The following is a 13063-nucleotide window of genomic DNA, read 5'->3' on the forward strand; positions in this document are numbered from 1 at the left end:
CACACTGCAGGCCTCACCAAAGCTGTCCTTCAACAACCAATGCAGAAACAAACCTGTGAAGACCCGTGCCAGAAATTCCAAGTGAGAGGGCTCCGAAGGCAGCACTGCACACAGGGCATGGTGGCTGAGGGGCTCACAGCATCACACCCACAACAACTCATTTACACTCAAATCTAATATATGGACAGCACCATCCACTGCCTGATGTAGACAAGGAAGCTCTTCACCACAAGACAGATGGAAATCTTCCCCTGCTGCATCAAACCCACAAGTGAAACGTTCCCAGTGGATGAAACAAGGCTGGAGCACAGCATGGCACACGGTGAGAGCCCCCAGAGGTGCCAGCAGTGCCCGACAGGCACTGTGCTCTGACACTCACACTGCTGTGCTCCTGCACTGCCAGGACCCTTGCTTACCGTGTACAGCTCGTTGGTGACTTTCAGGAGCTCTTCGTGCATCTGTAAGCCAATTTCTTTACTCTGAAAGACAAAAGGAATAAGAACTTAAACTGTCATGCTCACAGTAATGTGCATTTCTGAAAACAAAATACATTTTGGAGGGGAGAGTAAAACCACAGGACTTGCAAACATTCCACGCATACACCTCGCAATCCTCTCCTTCAAGAACACCTCCCAGGCCCACCTCAGTGCCACCCGAGCCCTGCAGGGCCAGCAGCAGCAAACCACCAGCACGTACACAGACCTGGGGCCTTGGCACCACCCAAAGGTACCACGAGAGGAGACAGAGGGAAATGGGGCCCACGTGAGTGCTCAGCCCCACGGAGGTGAGCTGAGCTGAGGGCCATGCCCAACTCACTGAGTGGAGCACACAGCAGCCCAAAGCAACAGCTCTGCAGGATAATGCAGCCTGCAAAGGGGCAAGCTGGCCAGGAAGTGGGAATTGTTCTCCTCCACCTTCATAAACTGCGTGGTGAGCCCAAGCACAGTGAAGCACGAAGCATCTGTTCCAGGCTCCCCAGCTCCTGCGTCCAAGAGAGCCCTGGTCATCTCCTGGAAATGCGTTCACACCCATTCCGCAGAGAACAAAACACAGCAACACATTCAGGCTGCTGCTATCTAGCTGCATTTTTCACATTGCTATCATGCCTGCAGGGTTTTCCTTTCCTTCTTTCATTTCTCAGCGTGGTGGGTGGACCTCAGCAGCACAGCTGGGTTTGGTAATGCCTTCCTTCATGCCTTGTGCCCCGGAGATCTGCCCACACTGCTCCTCTGCCCATCACAAAGCTTTTCTGCTCTCTGCTCTGCAGAGGATATTAAAAACCAGCGCATTTTATTTACAGATATTACTTGAAAAATTAAACAGCTTCACAGCATGAGAAATGCCCCAGAGGCCTTACAACACTGCACAAACCCTGTCTAACGTCCTTCCTGCTCCAGAAGCTGCAAAGACAGCGTCAATGGGGCTGCCAGCCCACAGCTGGGCTCTACTTTTTCCATCTCCAAACAGTAACACCAAAATGCAGATGGCCTCCTCTTCCAATCTGCCCACGACAGCAGAGCTCAGAAACAAGGGAAATCAAAACGCTGCTTTAATTCACTACAAATCCTTCACTAAACAGAATGCATAATTATAAACACAAACAGTACAGCGAATCCTCACGCTGCCTCCGAGCTGCTGCACTTCTACTTGAGCTCTGTGCTCATCTGTGCATCGCCCAACCTGAGTTCCCAAAGCGATCATGCAGAACATCACACACCATCCTGTTATCATCATGCAGTGGGCCAGGACGGAGCTGGAATTCCTGCAGCCCTCCGGGACCACCGTGTAGGTCTGAGCACACCCCTGCTCCACATGCAGGCTGCAGCAAGCAGGGAAGCAGGGCTGCTCGACGGCCAGAGGAGCACACTGCAGCACAACGCAGACCGACTGCCTGTTTTTCACCAAAACCTATAACTGAATGTGCTGCAGCCTCCTCCCAGAGCTGTGCCAGCACTACGCTCAGTGCCCTGTGTGATACAGACCCCGGTGGGCACGCTAGCTGCCTGCGTTCACATTCCTCAGCAGTAGCATCACCTGCCATTCCAGTCTGATTTGGCAGATTTATTACAGACACCTGCTGCCAGAGGGCCAACTCTGTGTTTCACAGTAAGAACTACCTGGGCTTCTCAGCCCCAGCGTGTCACGTTCTGCTGTCACCGCAGCTGTGACCCGGCCCCTCCGCTCTGCCCTCAGTGCCCACTGTCACTGCCTGCCCTGAGCCGGCCACGGCCTCCCTGTGTGGGACACGGCATTGTGAAATCACTGCACCACACTTACATAATAAAGTTTCCAGTTTCACAACCACAAGTTCAGCACGCTCAGGATGAAGCTCTCTGGGAGCTTAAAAGCCCACGGCCTCTTCCTCTCTCCACTCCCTGTGCTCGCAGAGCCACGGAGCCCACAGCCCCGGGTGGGCTCCAGTGATCCAGCAGCACATGCTGTGCAGCTGCACGGCTGCTGCTCTCTGCCTCCCCTCTAATTATACCCCAAATCTCTCAGTGGAATCTTCTTGGCTAGGAAGCATTAATTATGACTTGAAGATATGTTTAAACTAAGTATAGATCCCCTTCAAAACAGAAAACAAAGACAGCAAGTTGAAAAGAAAAAAGAAAGAAAAGCAGTGTCTTTCGGATTTCCTCAAATAACTCCATGCACTCTGCACATAAGGCAAAGCCATCCCACTGCCTTACTGCCTGAGGGGCAGCACGGAGCTCTCGTGAAAGCCAACTGGACAACCTACACACACAGTTTAACTCTACTTCATCACTAGTTAGAATTCAATGCAGAGCGAAGTAAAGGACGAGGGCAGCCTGCCTCCCACCCATCACTGCTATCTGGGATCCAGAATTCAGGCCCTCCACAGCCAGGTGTGACCACACGGCTCCAGCTCACACCACAGCACCATGCAGATGCTGATCAGCAGGAGGTGCTGAGTGCCAGACAGCAGCCAGGCAGCCCCAGAGCTAGCAGGTCACAGGGAGCACCTGGGACACGAGCTGCTCCAGCAGGGGTCTGCACAGCAACCTGTCGGAGCCCACACCTGCAGGAGGTGAGGGCAGGGGCACCCAGCACTTCCAGCTGCCCCTCCTGCAGGAATTACAGCCCTGGTCCCAAAGCTAATGGCACGGAGCTGGCTGCAACCTCTGCCCTTGCTTTCCTCTGTGGCCCAGGGGAAGCCCACACAGCCATCATTTTCAAAGCTAATTTTAGACACTTAAGTAGAGCACAAAGAAATGGCTCCGTTGCTGTTTGCATGAGTCTCATGGCCACACAGGGACCACGGGTGTGCACCACGTTTACAGAGCTACCTCTGTGCAGACAGTACCCAAGAGCCCCAGAGCCTGCTGATGGAGTCCAGGGCGAGCAGCACCAGCCCCACAGCACTGCTGTGAGAGAAGCAAAAGGAGTTTCCTCCCCGGCAGACAACAGTTCTTCATTAATCTCCGAGCTGGAGCCCACAGTGTGGGACACAATCAGTGTGTAATGACACCCCAGGCTGGGGAGCGCAGCAGCACAGTTCAGAGGATCAGCACTGCCTCAGCACCATGCCCCCACACCCCATGCTCCGCAGGGAGGAGGCTCACCTGCCTCCTCTGCACTGCTGCAGCACAGCACGTGCGCTGGGAGGGTGCAGAAACACAGCAGCATTCGGGTGCAGACACAGCACAGATCTGCAGGGGATGGACAATGTTTTTCCGCTCCGTTTCCAGCGATTGCTTTCTACAGTCTATGGCTCTGTAAGAGCTCTCAGGGAGGAGGAGCTTCAAATCCCAGCTGCAGAATATTCCGTGCTCCATCCCACCAAACCTCATCAAAGCCCTAAATGCCACCAGCACTGCTGTGAAAGCCAGCCCTCACTGATCCCTGCACGGCCCTCTGCAACGCAGCGCAGCCGCGCTCCCGAGGGCTGCGGGCTCTTCTCCCCTATTTCACAGGGCTCCACGACATTCAAAAGGAGCAGACAATGAGAGGAGGGGTTGCGTTTTTCCCTGCAAGGCTTCCTCTTCACTTTCAAAGTGAAAGAAGTCATTGCTCATGAAGCCAAGAGGAAGCAATCCAGCTGTGGAAGACATGCAAGGGACGCAGCAGCCCCGGGGCAGCACAGAGCAGAGCTGAGCGAGGCACAGAGCCCTGGGTGCACTGAGCAGTCCGGGGAGCTCAGCTCAGCACCACTGGCCAATTACCACAGCAGTGATCAATTGCTGCTCAATTATGCAATCCTCATACCCCAGATATTGTGGAGCTGCTGCTTTGCATCAATTGTTTACATTTACATAATGAAAGCGCAAAACACAAAACCTTCCAGTTCCTCCGTGTACCCGCAGCATGTCACAACCCATTAATAAGTTCTAGACAGCAGGAATTAAAAGTGACATCTCTGGAAAAAAATGCTACCCTGATTCACCATCAAAGAGCACTCAGCAGCAGAAGCAAGCAGCCGAACCACAGCTGTGGCTGCCTTTAACCCTTTGGAGCCGGCCTGCTTGTCCTGTGCCCACAGCACAGTGTCCCCAGCACCGCCTGATGAGCTTTACTCATACTCAATACTAAATGAGATAAAATACTGAAGGACACCTGCTCTGAGCAATTTAGCACCAGCTGCAAGGCTGGACTTGGTGTCTAACAGGCTTTCTATCAGGATGCTCCCATTCCCACAGCTTCTCCACCAAGCACTGCTGCAGAACGCAGCCCCACATTCCACTCTGGGCACAGTATGTAAGAGGTTAAAAAAAGTAACCTCGCAGGGAGGTCGGGATGAAATGATCTTTGAGGTCCCTTCCAATCTCAGCCGTTTTATAACCCCAAAAACATCAACTTGCCTATGCCCACAAAGGACTAACAACGACACAAAGCACAGCGGGAGGAAACAGGGGCAATCATTCCTATGCAATATAAGGAGATGAACGAAAAGCAAGCACTAAGAAACAATCCTGCTGAAGGGATGAAATACTTCATCATCTTGACCTGGTTGAAGACTGAGTTACTACAAGAAATGTACTCCCAACATCCATCCCCTCGCGTGAGTGCTGACTGAAGTTGTCCCGTGGTTCAGAGTGATGCACACCACCGCAGTGTCACGAAGGCAGAAGGAACGAGTATGGCTCAAAACTGAGTTCAGAGCAAAATGAAAATGGGAGAGAGGTTTTGACAGCTTAGAATTAACCAGGACTGGAAAAGAGATGACATCTCACATCAGAACAAGTCCAAACCTGCCCTGGTGGCTTAATTTCTAGGTCAGATCTATAAACCGAAGGAAATTAGTCATAAAAATATCACATTTAATTTGCTCTCCAGCTGGGCTAACATTTTGAGATAACCACAGACTTCAGAACTCTTCTCCTGCGTGGGGAGGTCCCACAGCACTCGCCCTGCTCCCTGAACTGCAGCTCTCCACCCACCCACTGAAAACAAGCTACAGAAATCAAGAACGCTGGGGCCGCGATGGAAGGCCCAGGCATGGTGGTGCAGGAGCCCCAGGCCACGACCACAGAGCCAGGCAGCACCAGCAGCTGCTGATGGGGACGGCTCCTTCACAAGTCATCTGACCACCTGAGGACTCAGGTTACCCACATGGCTCCCAAAACCATAACGTGACACAACAGATGCAATGTCATCTATGATAATGCGAAGGTGGTTAAACAGATGTAGTAATAACAGCACAAAGTCTTTCCTTTTCACCTCCTCCTTTCAGCAGACTTTATCAGCTTGCTGTTCATCCTTCTTCTAAATGATTACAAGCTCTACTAGAATCCTCCTTCCTCTGGCACTATTTTTAATCAGTCACTCATGCAGAAAACAAGTGCTTCTTCCTTACTCTTCAACAGCTTTTCCTCAAGAGCTTCAGCGAGAGCATTTTCCAAAGGCTGGAGGACACGGAAGGTACTGTGCCAACCTGCACTCACGATCACTGACCTGAACATGCTCTCACCAGGCTCCCAAGGCATGACTTCCCTCTTCAGAAAGCCACGCTCGCTCCCCTCGGTTGTACTTGGCTGTACATCTGTAATCCTGCTCTTTCCTGAAGTTTCAACCAACAAGTCTGCTTTTAAAGGCAGGTTGCTATTCTGCTCTGAAGCCCTCCAGGAGTCTTTAAACAAAAAAAGAAGTCATCACATTTTCCACCCTGTGTTACTCCAGCCAGCTTCGGCATTAGGTCACACATCTTGCTAGTCACTTCACAGCTCTGTATCTCATTTCTTTAACACTCCTGGACAAAGAGTGCTGGAAAGAAGTCCAAGCGACAGCCCCTTGCATTGCTCTGCTCTGGAGCACCCTCCAGCAGTTCAGCCAGCCGAGGATCCGCTGCTGGGGCTGTTTCCCCAGGCAGATCTCCACAGATCTCCATTCTGAGCACCTAGATGTAGCCACCCGGCCCTTGGCTGTTACCTCCTGCTCTTTTTGCACTGCAGTCACCTATTCTTCTTCACATCCCGTGGCCCATTTCTTCCTTGCCATTTTGGAGGCATTTTTATTAGCTTTATGTCGTTAGCAAGCTGCCTTGCAGGATTTTATGTGCCTGCCTTACCACAGTTACACTCTGATGCTTACAGTTCCAGCTCCTCTCTGGTTTTCTCACTGAGTGGTGACTTAGAAAGTTTCACTGCTTTCTCTGCTCTCTATCAATGCTCCCTACATCCACCCACACCAATATGGGGCAGAGGCCACAGCTCCCAGCACAGCAGCATTACCTTCTTGAAGAGCCTGATGACATCCTCGCTGATCTGCGACAGCCGCACGATGACGTTGTTGGTGAAGATGTCATTCAGGGTAGCGTGATCCCTGCTCTCCCGGCGGGTCTGCGTCAGGACCAGGTACCAGCAGTTCACGGGTGAAAGGAGGTGCTGATCCTTCCTATGGGGATTTGAAAGAAAGCAGAATGGCCCATGGAAGAAGGCAGGAAGGCGTGCAGCCTGCCAGCGGATGCTGTCAGCCCTTTAAAGCACCGTCCTGCACACGGCTTTCCCAAGCTCCATCTCTCAGACACAAAGGCTGCAAAGAACCACGGTGTTCATTAACACCCAGGAGGAGAGTGGGAATGTGCAGTCAGGCCCCTCCCCATCCCACCCCACACCCCGAGGCAGGCAGTGAGCAGAGGGCTGTGCCAGCCCCACGCACTGGCTGCTCACAGAGCCCCAGCAATAGGTGGGGGTCTGCTGGAGGCTGACACTGCAAACACAGCGGGGTGAGAGCAGACACCCCACGGTGCTCTGCAGGCCTGCTTCCCAGCTCAGGGAACAGTCAGCCATCACCTCAACTCCCCAGCTGAGGCTCAAATACCCATAATGAGATACGGAGGCAGGGCCAAACAAAACCCAATTTCATCTCTGGCAAAGTCAAGGAAGGGACCCACTCTTCCTTAGTCAAACAAGTGCTACAGAATTCACCCCAGCCATCTCCTGGCTCCTCCTGGGGCACTGCACTACCACCTCACCAAGCAGCACAGCCATGCAGAGCACAGCCCTGGATGGAGCTGAGGCCAGGAACAGTGAGCTGCTCCCCGGGAGGTACTGCAGGAACCCACGTGGCCCCTCCAGCCCCAAGCACAGCACAGTCCTGCTCAGTTCTATTAATGCAGCTCTCACTTCCACTGCAGAGCAGAACCCGTTTGCCACGCACTCTGTTACACCATATTTAGTCCACTAAACAGTGCTCAATAAAATGTTTTAAATCCAATGCTAACATGAGGTGTCTGTGCACAAAATCCATACACTGATGTGTGCTGAGCATTTACTGTGGTGCTCGTCCAACCCACGCAGTGCTGAGCAGGGGAGCTCTGCTAACATAACTCATTGAGAGCAAGTGGTTTTGAAGTGTTCATTTCAAGAACGCTGAAACGAAGCTGCACGGGTTTTCTGTGTATTATCTTTAGGATTAACAGCAAATAAAGTGAACCAACATTCTCAAACGTGACACAACTGAAATAGAGCTCTTCCCATTGTCCAGGCAAGGAGCTGCCAACTCGCTGCCAGCGCTCCGCCTGCGCTGCCTCCTCTGCTCAGCTCTGCCAGGGCTCTTTGCTCACAGCCAGCTTGGCTGCACGTCCAGAGCAGCACTGCAGAGCTGACCTTCCAAGGCCACAGTGCCATCACAAACCTCTGGGCCCAGGTGCCTGAGCACTGCAGTCACCTGCAGGCACAGCACAGCATTTCTCCTACACGTAGCAGAGCTGTGCCTCAGCTCCCTTGGCAGCACCAAGGCACATGAACCCTGCCCAGCCCTGCCACGCAGCCCACTCCACGCACGGTTGGGGAGCAGCAGGCAGCATGGAACAGCAAGGCCCTACGAGCAGAGCTCTGCAAGAGTCACCTGCAAAGCCTTGCTCACCAGAGAGACTGCGTAAACAGATTAAATGGGATTTACTAATATGGAATAAATAGGATTTAGTAATGTAACAGCAGAAATTGCTGTTCTTGCAGTTGAAACGGGAAAAAAATAATCACAGGAGGTTACAGAGATTGTGAAGAGTCAGGGATTAGCAAGGCTAAGTGCATCTGACAGGCAAAAATCTCCATACTCAAGGAAAGTGGCTGCATCCACATTGGCCAATGCACTGAGTGACACCTGGTTCATCTCAGCACTCTCTGCTGAATTCAGGGACACAGCTGTCAGAGATGAGAGCTCTGGGGGACAAAGGCCAGGAATGTCAGTGCTGCAGGGAAGCAGTGCTGTGGTGGCAGCACGTGGGGCCATGGCACAGCAGCACCGGTCCTGGGACCCCCAGCTCCACCCCCACTGGGCACACATCCTGCCTCAAGGGTTGGTGGGTTTAATTTCTCCTGTTCCATTCATGTTTGAGAGTGCACTTATTCTCAAGAGAGGCCACTGCTGCAAACCTGTGCGTCTTCACACATCCAAGGGCTTCGCAGTGTTCACCACGAGTTCCAGTTTCACACTATTCCAGATCCAGCTCATACTTCCCATTGCAAAACTTTGTTTTGACATATTTACATAGAAAACACATTTCATTTGTAAGAAGCGTAAATTACATTTCTGCAAGCTGCTTCCAAGCCTGAAAGCAGATCTGTCTGCAGTGTGGCACACACTGACCTCTCGATGACAGAATAATGCCCAGGTTACAGAAGGGGCCGCACTGCACGCAGCACCAAACAGGACCCAGAGCTCCCAGAGAACAGCACCTGCCTCCAACACCTTTTATTCCACTGCCCAAAGAAGCGTGTGGCACGCCCCAGTCCAGCACTTACTTGAACTGGTGCTCACGGGAGCCGCGGATCTTGGAGGAGAAGCGCTCGGCCAGCTTCTCCAGGCTGCGGGAGTACTCCAGCTCGATCTCGGCCTTCCTGCGGAAGAACTCCTGCAGGTCCTGCAGCAGCTGCAGCCGTGACTCCGACTGCTGCTCCAGGCATTTGAACTGCTCCACCAGCTGCGTGCGGATCTCTGCGGGCACACGGAGGGAGAACGGGGTGAGCAACAGCCGCACACGGGACCGCCCCACCGCCCCAGAGCAAGCCTGTCAGTGCAAAGGGGGACGAAGGAAACAGGATGAGAGCTGCAGAAATTCACATTAAAAACTTGTGCTTTGTCAAAATGAGCATCTGCGTAAGCACACAGCACCCGGCCTGCAGAGCTGCTCAGCTGCCACTCTCAAGGCTGATGATGTTCTCGCTTTATCCACACATGCCTACAGAAAGGACAAACAGTTTGCCCAGGAGTGGTGCCCCAGTGCCACAGAGCCCAGAACAGCACCAGCCTGAAGGGCTCAGAGCCCCACGGCCGCAGCACTGTGCTGTCCTGCCCAGCCCTCACTCCACGCCGCAGTCTGAACTGGTAATTTCAGAAACAGTAACCATGCAAGGCACCGAAGGAAATCAGAGACAAGTCAGACAGCTCTGAGCTCCCCCAATGAGCAGACATCTCACATGGAGGAGGTGCTGCTGTAGGAACCGTTGTTTTCCAGCATCTCCTCCTGTAACAAACACAGGGCCGGGCAGAGCCTGCCAGGTGAGCTCGGTGCTCTGAGCAAGGACACCCGCAGCAACCTCATCACTGCTTAACTGAACAGCAGCACGAGCGGGACCAGGGGCTGCAGGCTGCATGAAAGTCACCTAAAAGGACACAGCACCTTGGAAATAGTGAATGTGCTGGAAAGGCTGTACAGAGGCCACGCAGGCAGGGCAGCTCCACTCCTTCAGGTGCTGCTGCAGAGGGACCTCAGGGACAGCCACGTGCAGCCCCGGCCCCACAGCCCCAGCACATGGGGTAGGACAGGATACACACGGGGCAATGCCAGCTGGTGCACCGTGCTGCTGCCATGCACGAGCACCACTGGGCATGGAGCAGCTTGAATTAAGCCTCCTAAAGCCCCGGTACGCTCCCACAGGGCACAGCAGTGCAGCTCCCGACAAAACCCTGAAAGCCTTCACGCTCCCCGCTGACGAGAGCCTCCTTCCCACACAAGGTCAGTGCAAGTTTCACTACGTCCCATATGGATTTTGCATTCCCACTCCTGCTGCTGCCAACACAGGACTGCTTCGCAGCTCTCTGCTCCACTGAGCCCATTTGATAGAGGTTTTTTTAAAAACAGCTCTGATCTCCAGCTCTCAATTCACAGAGAATTACAGCCTGAGGCACTTTCTAGAACAGTTCTTAACAGACATGGCAACGCACAGAGACACGCAGAATACCAATAAAGCTGCTCCAATCTTTTCAGTTCTCTCTCTTGCTCCTTCTCCCCAGCCCTGATCCCTCCAGCCCATCTCCTCCTGACGCACACAGCTCGAGGCCGAGCAGTGCAGGGAGGGGACACCAACCTGCAGGAGCTGATGCTGCATTTTACATGGAAAAGGTTCACAGCAAAAAATAAAATTAAGGGCTGTGGTGTAATTAATGCAGGAAAGCAAAGCACAGCAGAAACTTGTACGGCCAGTCCCACTTCCACATGAGCTGCTCTGACTCGAAATACACAGAACCACAGTGCCAATTAACCCCCAGACGGGCTGTTGTGCAGCCAGTGTGGCAGAGCTCCCCGCTGGGCACTCAGCTTTCACCATTTGCTTTCCTCTCTGGTTTGTTTGGTCCTCCTTACACGAAGGTAGCTTTCAGTATGAGCGCTCCTGCTACTTACAACGCAGGACGAGAGGCAGAAAATTATTTCCTCGGCTCTGCTGAAATGCAGTGGCAGGGATATCGGAGAAAACAAAATTCCTTGGCGGACAAAGGCTCAGCAGCAGCTCTTGGATGAATGGCAGGACCCGCCGAGACACGGAGCAGCTGCACCCTGTGCTGCTGACATGGCTTGCTGACTGCTCCCCTGAACATGGGGCAGCTCAGGGCCCACACCCCACAGCACAGCCAGCCCCACACACGGGGGCTGCGGTCAGGGACCCACCAGCATGTCACTGAGGAGTGCAGCAAGGCACTGCCCCGGCCTTCTGCAGACTTCAGAGCAGCGTGGCCATGCTGATGCAGGCGTGTTGCCCAGCAGATCAGGGTGAACCTCATTCTTTCCTATCCTGGACCGCTCGTCTTCACCCCTTCCCCAGCAAGGACAGTACTGGCAGGACACACACAGCCGGAGCACAGCTACATGCTTTCAAATAGCAAACCTCTGACCACACAGATGATGCAGTACTTAACAAAGAACAAAACTCTTTGGGACTAACTGTGGCCAATTTGAGCCCTCGTTTCACCAGCAACATGCTTGAGTGGAGAGGTCAGGACGAACCCAGCTCGGTTCCAGCTCAGCATTAACGCGCTGCTGCTCAACCAGCTCCACCCGCACTTCACTGAGGTTTATTTTCCACACAGTTTCATCTCTCTAAAATCTAACAGTGAAACCTGAGATGATTGCCACCAGTACAATGCAGCCTTTACCAGCAGTATCTGTTCTCACTATTCCCTTAGTGCCGTGTCCTCACATAGTTGAGGGATATATATATTTACATGCATCCTCCTGGGCAGGAGGAACTCTGCATTTCAGACATCCACAAACATCATGCTGAAATTCCAGCCCCAGCTGAGTCTGTGGCAGAGCTCCCAGCGAGCTCAGTGCAGCAGACTTCATCCCTCAGCAGCACATAGCAGGACAGCAGCGTTCCACGAGCCTGCCCATCTCCCAGTAACCCCTGGCTCCAGTGCTCCCCACCTCAAAGCAACAAGAGCTGGGCTCCCAGCCCCAGGGACACACACCACAGCAGTGCTGGTTGGACCTGATGACCGTATGGGTCTCCTCCAAACTAAACGATGCTACCATCCAACAGAGAGTACGGTACGGGTCAGCAGTGTACAGCTGCTCTAGAAACTATGGTCCCGTGTGGAAGCGAGGCAATGTGACACAGAGCAGTGCACCCAGCGAGGCCTGCAGCGCTGGCAAAGGGCAGAACAGCAGATATTGCTGCTCTGGAGCCCAGGAGAGGGACACACATGGCCAGCAGAGCTCCCTGCCCTGAGACAGTGGGACAGCTCTGCCACATCTTCTCCGTTGTCTTACACACCTAGGAGACAACCAGGGCATCAAACAAGCAAAGAAACACCGAAAAGTGGTCAGCGTTGAAGGTACCTCTGAGGCCCAGCAACACTCACTGCCTTATGAACACAAAGAACAAAGGTGAAGCAAACTCAGAGCCCGGGAAGGGGCTGTGACACCTGCCCAGGAGAACCACACCTGCACTGACCCCATAGGGGACAGCCCCACAGCGCGGATCCTGGGCAAATGCTTCACCCCACTGAGCTGTGACAAGCACAAAAGCAAGCTTGGCAACAAAAGCTGTTGTTTTCCTCACAACCGTGATTAGCCTCAATAGTTTATTGCAAATATCAGATGGCAAGCTGGCTCAAAAGAGAGCACCCACCCACAGCACAGCTCGGTGCACAGAGCAGAGCGAGGCCCATCCTGGGAGCTCTGCTCGATGGCTGCCTGCTGGGCAGCACTGGGGGTAAATCGTGTTTATCATCAACTCCAACCAACCCTCAAGACCAAAACTTCCCGTGGGTAAAGGCTGTCCGATGAGAAATGTAAATGCTGTGTTGCAGTTATGTTAAATTTAACAGCAGGATTTCAGTCCACGAGTGCACAAGATGGGAAGGAGCAACCAGAGAGGAGCAG

At 53.2% G+C, this 13063-nt stretch overlaps 1 protein-coding gene across 4 annotated transcripts in view; it reads right to left on the reverse strand.

The window, feature by feature from the left end:
• The window catches only part of SRGAP3 (SLIT-ROBO Rho GTPase activating protein 3), a 59508-nt gene that overhangs the window by 28225 nt on the left and 18220 nt on the right, over positions 1–13063 (reverse strand). For all 4 annotated transcript variants that reach the window (XM_065749895.1, XM_065749891.1, XM_065749892.1 and 1 more), the window contains exons 2-4: positions 9204–9396; positions 6690–6852; positions 417–479 (exon numbers count right to left, since the gene is read on the reverse strand). In XM_065749895.1, coding sequence (XP_065605967.1) covers positions 417–479; positions 6690–6852; positions 9204–9396 — 419 coding nt within the window. The remainder of the gene's footprint in view (positions 1–416; positions 480–6689; positions 6853–9203; positions 9397–13063) is intronic.

The sequence above is a fragment of the Cyrtonyx montezumae genome, unplaced genomic scaffold (assembly GCF_038088225.1).
Source record: "Cyrtonyx montezumae isolate F1298 unplaced genomic scaffold, pur_monq_1.0 scaffold_6, whole genome shotgun sequence".
NCBI lineage: Eukaryota > Metazoa > Chordata > Aves > Galliformes > Odontophoridae > Cyrtonyx > Cyrtonyx montezumae.